We start from the raw sequence: 11021 nt of genomic DNA on the forward strand, positions 1-11021 counted from the left end.
GGGGTTGGCGAGGCTGGCCCAGCACCAACTTCCAAACCTTTCAAACTCAAGCCCAGCCTTGCCTTACCTTCAATTTTGTGGTCCCTGATTCATCAATAGGCCTGTTTGAAAATTGACTCTTCAAGATATTTTTAATAAACTTTGACAAAAATCTTTTTTTTTTTTTTTTGTTTGTTATGAACAATAAATTGTTTTTAGAAAAAAATTAAGTTGTTTATAATTGTTTTTTATAAAATATTTTAAATAATAATTTAAAATACGAAGAATATAAACAAACTCTTAATAAATGTTTAAAAAAAAAACCAAAAAAAGAAAAGAAAAAAAAAACGGTTTTTCAGACTTCAAAAATACCTTTGATAGAGAGTTTTGTCCCTACCATCCACCACCAGAAATAGGATGGATGTGGATGTGTGGAGGAAGAAATTCACCACTGAGACCCATCACAAATCTGTAGTACCCAACACCATGAACAGATTTAAACAATGTTTAGGGTTTTTTTTTTTTTTTTTTTTGAAAAAAAAAATATTTTTAAAAAATAAGTGAAAAAATGAAAATAATTTTTTTTTGTATTATATGTAAATTTACATTATCTTTATTGAAAATGTTTTTTACATTTCAATTCTCAAATATAATTTTATTAAAACCAAATTATTGATTTTTTGGTAAGTATTGTCAAAATGTTGTCCAACAAGCCTTGGTTGTTAAATTAATATTAAAGTTCATTTGACAATATTTTTTTCAAATTACTTGTAGTGAAAATGTTTTTTTTCTAGAAATGTTTTAAAAAAATCATTTATTAAGTATTTCTCCATCAAACATTATAACTATTTTTAAAATTTTGTTGAATTATTTTTAAAAATTTGTTGAATAATATTATTATTTTTAGGTTAAAAGAATATTTTAAAAAATACTATCAAAGAAACTTTTAGTCACATTGAACAATAATTACATCAACCGACATTTGAAATGGGATTAAAAGCACTTTTTAATGTATAATTTTACAATACAATTAGTAATATTTCTATTAGAAGTATTTTTAATAAAAATGTTTGCTCTCAAAGTTTTTTTTTTTTTTCAAAAAAACACTATAAATAATTTTTCATACTTTTGAAAATGTTTTCTAAAATTTGTTAAACACCTAAATTTTTTTTAAAACATTTTTTAAACTAAAAACGTTTTCTATAATCACTATTAAACCAACTCTTATATAACAGTTTTATTAGTTCACATTTGAATATATTGAAAACAAAAATGTTTTAATATTTATGCATATTAAAAATATTTTAATCAAAATCATTGACGATTCTCTAAAAATTACTTCAAATGATTCTTTAAACCTTTTAAAAACTTATATACTTACTTTTCCGTAAAGCATGATGACTCCAAGTATGACGGGGTTATATAAGTCAGGCATATAATCTGGAGTAGGTAATTTTGTTTAATCCAAAAAAGTAATTAGAGAGGTGAAATGGTGGAGACATGGCATCTTGGTGATGGAGACATTTTGGCAAAGCTTATAGGCATATTGGGGCACATTTTGTAGTGCCATGAATCATGCATGGCTCCACCATAAATTTTGACACTAGGAAACAACACTATTACTGAATCAAATGTGTACAAATCCTAATTATAACCATGAAAACCTTTCAATCTAGGAAAATGTGAGTGGGTTTTCAAAGTCAACTTCAATAACATTCTCTCTCATACATTGTATATTTCTAATTGGGAATTTGTGATATTTTTACCATTTTTTTTATAAAATTATTTTTAAAATTAGCTCGAATAGAAAATCATCTATTGAAAATGTAATTTCAATACTTTTTATTTTTAAATTTTATTTTAAAAATTGTTAATTTCATTCATCTCCCCTCAAATTTTGACTAAATACATCTATCCTACATAAATTTGAAATTTCATTAAATACCTCTATTATTTTGAGTGAGAGAGATGATATGAATGAAAATTAGAAACGAGAATTATATGAGAGGTATTTGATTAAATTTCAAACAAATGAAAATTAAGTGTATTTAATTAATACCTCAAAGAAGGTGAATCAAAATTAATTATTTAGAAAATCTTCTATTTTTAAATTTAAAAGATGGGCATTTTTAAAGATATTATGTACTTTAGAAATTATGTGCTTTGTATCGTTTAGACATATTGTGTTTATTTTACAAATTGTTTGTAGACATGTCTTTAGATAACAAATAAATAAGTTAGGTGTCATAGTAATACATTTTTGTTTTTACTGATATATATATTAATTTTCATGAATATTAACTCTTTTAATTCTATTTCTCGATTTCAAAATTAAATAAATAAATATTTGGTAGTTATATGGAGTTGAACCTCGATAAATTAACAGTCTTTGAATCAAGGAAAATCTATTTAATTAAACTATTATTTATTAAATGATAAACCGATAAATTATAATTTTATCAATATATTTTGTTACCTCAAAGATTATCTTAATCGTATTTTGATCATGACAAACTATGGTTAGATTACTAATAACTTAAAATCAAAATGAATTTCAGGTTTTAGTTGAGAAAATTTATTAGAAATTCAAGAAAATCATTAAGTGATCAAAAGAGCGCAAGTCCATGGGTGCATGAAAACCATTCAAGCCTAGGAACCCTTTGTAAGGTAAATATATGAGTGCACTTTAGATTTTCATTTAAAATCATGCATCGTGTAAACACTTGGTTTATACCGGTTGAACATTAAATTTACAACAATTAGTCAATCAATCGAACCAAAGCTCGACTAGAGGAGGTTAGTTTCTGTCACTTTTGGTGCTCGAAACTAGAAACCTATAAATTGAGAGTTTTGTCATCTTCTCAACTACTTGTTTCTCATTAAAAGCTCTTTTTTCATACTTGGTACATTGATTTTTCACTTTCAAACCATCTTAGTTCAGTCTCATCATTCATCCTAACCTTTGTTTGTTTTCGTTCATTTATTGACTTAGGGTGAGAGTATTTTTCATTAATTATTGAAATAAGGTTGTGAGTATTTAAAACTTCAAATTGAGGTATACTTGAAAGGATTCATTGAAACCGGAATCCAAGTATAGAACATTGAAAGTTTGGTTGAAACTTCAAATACAGTAGAACCTTTATTCGGTTGGAACTCGAAGAGAGTTGATGAAGGCAAAAAATGTCAGATGACTATAAAACTTTGTGTTTGTTTTCTCTATCTCTATCTTTTCATTTATTGTTCTTTAACTTGTTTAAATTTGGTGTGGTTAAAAAAAAATTTCAAAAACCTAATTCAACCCCCAAACTATTGTTTTATTTTAATAATTAAATTAAACATTTCATTTTATAAGCTAATTATTTTTAATTTATTTTCTCCAAACAAGTAAATTTCATAAATTTGTTTACTTTTCTATTAAAGTATTTACTTTTCGAAAATTTTAATATTACATTATTTAAACAAGGAATATTGAACACATAATTTAAGAGCGCCTCCTAAACAAATAATACACATTTACTTTCATAAGTAAGTCGTATATGAAAATACATGGATTTTTATATAATGTATTATCTTATTAAACATTTATAATAAGAAAGACTCTATGGTTTATTTACTTTGGGGTTACGAGATGGACGTAGCCAACCATTTTTTTTTTTTTTTTTTGTAATTTTCTTTATTTTTTTTTTAGTAAGAATGAGGGAAAAAATGAAATTATTTAGAGAACAAAACAAGTTATGAATGCCCATTCCTTTTTTTTTTTTTTTTTTTTTATTTCTATAACATCATTCATGTCTACAAGATTAATAAAAGTTCATACTTACATAGTATAAAAAAACTATCGTGCTCTATAAACACTTTTTACGAGACCAAATAAAGATATTTGTAATGGATCATTCCCAATTATAGGAATGTTATTTGCTTGCACAAAAAACCATTCACAGCTTAAAAATGCATTAATAAGATTAAGAAAAATTCATACTTAGTGGTAGAAACTTTCTCCCCTGATACGGAATATCACAATTTCTCTCAAAGCAAAAGCTCAAAAATTTTAATTTTTATATCGAAGAATATTTTCACATCCATTTCTTTTCAATGATATAATTCAAACGACAAACAAACACCTTTTACCGATTCAAATATATAAAAATAAAAGTTATATTATTTAAATAAAATGGTATATTCAATTATTAAAATTAATATTAAAATATGTTCAAAAAATTATATTAATTAATGAATGAATGAATTAATTAATTAATTAGTGGTCTAAAACGTGAAAAAATGGGCGTCGAGATGGTCCGATTCGGTCCCTAAATATACAGTGACGTCGGAGAAATTGAACAGCTGGCAGAATGAGTAACGGCTCCGTTGTCTGTTAGGGCAAAAAGAAATGCCTCTCTTTCTCTGCAACTCTCCAAAACCCTTCCAAACCCTAATTCCTACCACTCTTCCAACTATCAGGATTATTCAAGGTAAATCTGAATCACACCTTTTCTTTTCCGCTCTGTTTGCTTTCTCAGAAAATGCAGGAAAGTAAACCAATGTATTCAACCCCCGATCATTGTTATTGTTCTTTTTGATAATCTGGATTTTCTTGGATAGGTGTGAGTTTAATTTTTCATTTGTAAGTTACTCAAGCATCGGATTGAAAAATTTTGGTTTACTTTGCTTTTCCATGGTCTTAGTCTTCTCAGCGATCAAGCGGAGGGTTTGCTACTGTTCTGTATGATCGTCTCGCGATGAAAATTTGATTGCCTTTGTATGTGTGATCAAACCATGGAATTTTTCTTATTTTTAGTTTAATTATTAATTTTTGTCACTTGTTTTGGTTACATTAATGTGTTTGATATTGATTAGAAGGCGATCAAGATGACACAACCATCGGTGATCCTTGCAACGGCTAGCTATGATCATACAATTCGGTTTTGGGAGGCCAAAAGTGGGAGGTGCTACCGTACTATTCAGTATCCTGATTCGGTAAAGCCTCCTATTATTGGTTGTTTAGTGTTGTTATGTGACGGCTATTAACAATTTTTTAACATAAAACCAGAAAAAAAATGTTGTCTGATTCTGTACTTATACATATGGCATCCATGGTTGATAGATAGGTCATTGAATTTCAATATGTTCATATTCATGTCTGTTGTCTCTTTTCAATGAGAACATGATTGACACATCTAATGACTCTTTCCATGCACAAGATATGCTCTGATCAAAAGTAAATGTAGGACTCAGATTTAATTCTATTAAGATATGCAGATCCATTGTCCATGGAGACGGTCACCTGTTGTGTTGTCATGAAAGTAACATGTGTCTTTCATAGACAACAGTCACCAGACATCTAATGACAATGTCACAGTAGCAACTGGCAACCAGTGATTGAAACCCACATTTGCATGAATTACTTGCAGAGTTGAAGGTAGCTATGACTATGAGATTATATTTTTGAAGAATAATGCCTTATTTCAACTTGATTAAACTTGAAACCCCATATAGGATCTAATCTTCTTCTATTCATCTTTTTGGTCCGCTACTACTACAGCTTTCCAGGGCATTCTTCTCTATATAATTCAACTTGATTTGATGTCTACATGTAGATCCAAAGGGTTAAAATAGCAATGTCAAGTTGATGTTTATTGGGGAGTATTTCTTTTCCTTATGTTTTGATAAGGTTTTGTAAAGTAGGGAAGGATTTTCCATCCTTCTCTTATACTTTTATTTTTATAAAAACGTGTTTGTCTTCTGTCAAAAAAAAAAAAAAACAAAACAAAACAAAAGCAAAAGAAAAAGAAAAGACGAATGCCGTATTGCTCAAAATGCTTTTCGAATATGTTTTTCTAATAAGATTCACTTACAATGGCCCTTTGATTTTTTCAAAAAAATAAAAATAAAAATGCAGCATGCCACTGAATCTATTCAAGCATTTTGACAAATTTATTATTTTCCATTTTTGATAGTCACTTGTAATTTTGAAAGATGCTTAAAAATTGCAACTTTTCCTAAAGTTGATTTTGATTCCAAAAGTTACATTTGATTTTCATTTTCTTTTACTTAACATATGACTTTGCAAACATCAATAAGATTGCAAAAAGGGATATCTATTATGAGCCTTATGACTTTTTAAATTGTATTGCAGTTACATTGCATATACCTTTCCTTAAAGCTAGATGAAAAAATCTTAAAAAAATAAAGAAAGAAGAAAAAATTAAAGCTGAATCTCGATTATCATTATTTGGGTTTGACAGAACAAAAACCTTAAGTCTGATTGTGCTGAAGACAATCATTAACAATGTGAACGTTTCATTGATGGCCCTGCCACTAAATTTTGTTTGCCTAAATCGCTACTACTTCACAGTTTACATGCCTTGCATGTGCCCAGGTCCGTAGTTTGCATAATTATGTGGTGTGCATTATAATTAATTTTAAGTACATTTAAGAGGGTTTAAGAGGAGTTTTTCCTTTTCTTTTTATGATTCTTTAAATTTCCTATGTGATCTGACTCAGTTGTGTGACATCTACAGCAAGTTAATCGACTTGAAATAACCCCAGATAAGAGACAGCTGGCTGCAGCTGGAAATCCTCATATTCGACTGTTTGATGTGAATTCAAGTACCACACAACCTGTATGTATCTGTCTCATATTTTCCCTCTTAGAATTTGATCTAGAGATCTATGTTATTTTCTGACTTCTAGGTTGTGATTTTTTGCTATTTTTTTCCTTCACTCCTTGTGTTTATCCTACAATTATTGGGCTTGGACTTGTTTCATTTTTTTAGTGAAATCATTTTTATTCCTTCTTTTTTTTTTTTCTCCAAGAAATTTTTTTGTTTTGTTTCATTGGCAGGCAAGGAGCTTCGATTCGCATACCAACAATGTTATGGCAGTTGGATTTCAGTGTGATGGAAAATGGATGTACTCAGGTTCTGAAGATGGCACAGTTAAGATTTGGGATATGAGGTATAAAAAAGATCACAAGAGAAATAGATATCCGTTTTCTCCCTGTACTTTATGCTCTCTTTTGGATTTTTTTAGATATTTAGTCTCATTTTAAATGAAATCCAGGGCTCGGGAATGTCAAAGGGAATATGAAAGCCGTGCAGCTGTAAACACGGTTGTTCTGCACCCAAATCAGGTTAAATATTGTCTTTTGTTTGAGTTATTGGACATTTTTTTTTTCCTAAGATCCTAATAGACTTCAACTTAATTTCAGAAAGGTGATGGGATAAGAAACTGTTGGAATCTTATGATATAGGAACATGGCTTGGTTTTGGATTGGCCATTGTAAGATTACAAATATAATGTGTATTTGTCACCATATTTTTCTGGTTTCACAGACTGAACTGATATCTGGTGACCAAAATGGCAATATACGTGTGTGGGATTTGACAGCCAATTCATGCAGCTGCGAATTGGTATGCTTGATGTTCTGTATTTTCTCCATATGTTATTTGCTTTCTTGAGGATGGTTTGTAAGGAAGTAGGGGTTCTCATTTCCATTTTAAGTATTGTACATTTACCTCATGAAATTCATGTTTTTGGATAGCCATGATAAGTTGCAAAGCTTTGAGCTATTGAAAATTAAAGCTTTCAAACTTTGTCCTCATTTTCATGGGATATTAATTAGTTTTTCTACCAAAAGAAAACCATTTTTATGAGAACACAACCCCTCAAAACGGTTTAGGAAATCCTAGTGAGTGTCTTCTGGCTTTTGATGGGAAGTGATTCAAATGCATTATGTGTATAGGATGGGTTAGGCTTGGATTGCAATGGGTCATGAAGCATTTCAGATGAACGCAACCATGTAATAAATAGGTAACACAGCCCAATCCATATAACTTGCTTAATAAGCAGATCAAGTTAGGTTAGTTATTCTCATGCCGAAATAACACCCTAATTTGTCAACTTATGCGATAGATTGATGCATTTGTGAGCCATTTAACCCATTTAAGTATTCAAATGTATCCAAATTGATATTTAACTTGTTTTATCAAATGACTTGTTGAAAAATACCATGAATTCTTCCTTTCTAACAAGAATTTTTCTTTTTAATTTCAAAAAATGCTTAAATTTATAGAAGTTCAACAACTAATACAGTTATTATTTCAACATGATAAGATAATTAAATGAATTGTACATTATAATTGTTTTAACACAAACATTACAATTAAACAGGTCAAAATGGGTTTAAGTTCCTAACCTGACCATGATTTGCTCAATAAATAGGTGGCAAGTCAGTGCAATAAGGACAAAAACACAATTAGACTCAATCTGAACCTGCTTAAACTTTGTCTTTTGGGATGTATCTAGAATTGCCACCCCGAGCTTGACTAAAAACATCGAAGCACACAGATTAAGGACAGCTGATTTAGTGCAATAGGCTGTCCAGTAGAGAGATGGATTTTTGAGTTTCAAAGATCTGTCTTGAGTGATGAATTCCTTTTACTGCCCTGAACTGTTTCTCCTTCAGTAATAGGCACTACAATATGGGATTGAATAAACTCCCGTGATGAAAAGGTCCAGCCTCTGCTGTACTATTTTGTTGAGTATATGTACAAAAATATGCCTCAAGATCTGTGGTGTGAGCTCAGGTACCAGAAGTGGATACTGCTGTAAGGTCTTTAACTGTGATGTGGGATGGCAGCTTGGTTGTTGCTGCAAATAATCATGGAACATGTTATGTTTGGCGCTTGTTACGAGGGAACCAGGTAGTTGCTTTAGTGATTCATTTTTCTGATGTATGATAACTCATTGAAGAAAATTTGACTTACCTTATACATGTTCCGTTGCAGACTATGACCAACTTTGAGCCACTTCACAAGCTACAAGCACATGATGGATACATTCTTAAATGTCTCCTTTCACCCGAGTTTTGTGAGCCCCACAGGTTAGATTCATTGGAGTGACTTTTTTTGTCCAATAAGTTCTCATTCCTTTCTTTTTGGTATGATTTGCTCTTGTTTTTCATACACTTCTGTATCCAGTATTCTTGCTGTAGTGAGATGTTAGATTAATTTCCATTAAAATTCTTTTCCAGATATCTGGCCACAGCATCTTCTGACCATACTGTGAAAATTTGGAATGTAGATGGTTTCACTTTAGAAAAGACCTTAGTAGGTATTTATCGGAGCCTCATATAAGTAGTTTTGTTTGTTCTCTGGTTTGTTTGTCACTGTAAATACCAGATGGCCTTATATCAGTCTGTCTGAGATATTGACGTTAATGGTTGTACTTCTCTAGGACATCAGCGCTGGGTGTGGGACTGTGTTTTCTCTGTGGATGGTGCCTATCTTATCACAGGTATTTGACTTTAAGTATGATAAATCATAACAATCACCTTAGCAAGCTCCTTACTAGACCATCCCTCAGAAGAAAGTTTGCTGGGTACCAACCAACTCAAATCAACCGTCTTTCTAACTATTTGAACTGATTATCGATTAGTTCAGCAAATCCACTGCATTTTAGGTTTATATTTCCTATGAGACTTGACTGATCTTTTTGGCCTTTCATACTCTCCATAGATATAGAAAGAAACACAAGTAACATCAGATTCAGGCTCTTTAAAAGGATGGATCTTCTCTGATCCAGAAGGGGATTTCTTTTGGTAAAAGGATTAAGAAAATGAGATCTAAGGATAAGGAAATAATCCAAGATGATAAGGGATTAAAAAATATTCCTCTGTTTTTTCATTTTTTATTCTTCTTTCTTTTTTTCCCCCTTCTGAAAAAAGAGGAGATAGGAAAGAAAATAACAAAATTGACATGATAACATGAGACAATTTGACCCCTGTTTTTTAATTAATTTTGGCTGTGCAGGATCCATGTGATTTGATGACTTTCAAGCATTTGATTTTACTTGGTTTCTTTAGGCACTGGATATTTTATTTTCATTTCAGGGGCATGTCATAAAGACATGATAGAATGAAATCATGTCTTATGGTTTGAAGTTTTTAAAACATTTATATTCTGAGTCATGAATGATATCTCAAGCGAGGCCTATTTAGGAGTCAGTGATACATCACTAAATCTGTGATGCTCTCAATCACACCAATCATGAACTCATATTCTCCTTTCTGTTAAACTTTCATATCCAAGGAAAGAAAGGCAACCAGAAAAGAAGAAAAATAAACAAACAAACAAACCCTTGCATAGCCTCCAACCAATCTATAAAATTTATCATGGACATAGAGCCCATTGTAAAAGATTATACCTCATAACAGAAGATTAGAAAGAAACATAAACAATCTATGATTCCTGTCTTTTCATAAAGTCCAAAACACACGAAAGGGACAACCCTTCAAGCCTTCTTCCGTCTTCCTCTACAAAAGCACCATGCCACCCTAAAAGGTTTCACTATCTGGAGAAGGCATTACTCACACAATCCCAAACTAGGAAAAACACCAATTGCCACAACACCTCAAGGAAAGCACCGAACGCCACTAGTTTACATCTAATGCAATTTTTAATGATCTTCTTTTATCCATGTAGCTTCTTCTGATACAACAGCAAGACTTTGGTCTATGTCAAACGGCCAAGACATCAAAGTCTATCAAGGACATCACAAAGCAACTGTTTGTTGTGCTCTTCATGATGGAGCTGAGCCCTCTGCTGCCTGAAACTGGAATTGTGTGTGGGGTTCACCTTGCTTGTGCCATTGAGGTTGTGTATGGATGTTTCCATTGTCATTTCATCTTTAAGAGAAACAAATCTTAGCTTTTTGGACATGGATGCCTAGTAAACTTTCTCAGTTTACATCAGCTTTTGCATCTCTTATAAAAGAAAAAAAAAATTGCTGTTTAAGGCATATATGCTTTGATTGTATCCCTAATTTGGATTTTTCTTTTGTAGCATGATGCCCCAATTCCAGCATTTCAATTTAAATTCTCCCTTCATTTCGGATTAGTCTTTTGCGTCTTGTCTTCAATTAAACTCACTTTAATTACAGCCTATTCTAGTTTGTCAAATAAGAAAAAAAACGCTTCTACAACAATCATTCTCAAACAAATTAATAACTCGTCTGGAAGAGCTTCTTAAAGCATAAGAAGTTAC

At 30.9% G+C, this 11021-nt stretch overlaps 1 protein-coding gene across 6 annotated transcripts; it reads left to right on the plus strand.

Annotated features, from left to right (window-relative positions):
• The first annotated feature begins 4254 nt into the window (after positions 1-4254).
• On the plus strand, positions 4255-10874 carry LOC100267619 (target of rapamycin complex subunit LST8). Of its 6 annotated transcripts, none has more exons than XM_010655501.2 (12): positions 4256-4448; positions 4662-4735; positions 4834-4953; positions 6498-6599; positions 6821-6933; positions 7039-7108; positions 7311-7388; positions 8565-8681; positions 8766-8860; positions 9011-9090; positions 9214-9273; positions 10461-10874. In XM_010655501.2, the coding sequence occupies exons 3-12, from the start codon at positions 4846-4848 to the stop codon at positions 10586-10588; spliced, it is 951 nt and encodes a 316-aa protein (XP_010653803.1). In that variant the 5' UTR covers positions 4256-4448; positions 4662-4735; positions 4834-4845; the 3' UTR covers positions 10589-10874. The 6 variants fall into 6 exon arrangements, with proteins under 6 accessions (XP_010653807.1, XP_059595305.1, XP_059595304.1 ...); XM_059739319.1 differs by having other exon boundaries at positions 4837-4953; XM_010655505.3 differs by lacking the exon at positions 9011-9090 and having other exon boundaries at positions 4255-4448.
• Positions 10875-11021: the final 147 nt, after the last annotated feature.

This window comes from Vitis vinifera, chromosome 8, assembly GCF_030704535.1.
Source record: "Vitis vinifera cultivar Pinot Noir 40024 chromosome 8, ASM3070453v1".
Classification (NCBI taxonomy): Eukaryota; Viridiplantae; Streptophyta; class Magnoliopsida; order Vitales; family Vitaceae; genus Vitis; species Vitis vinifera.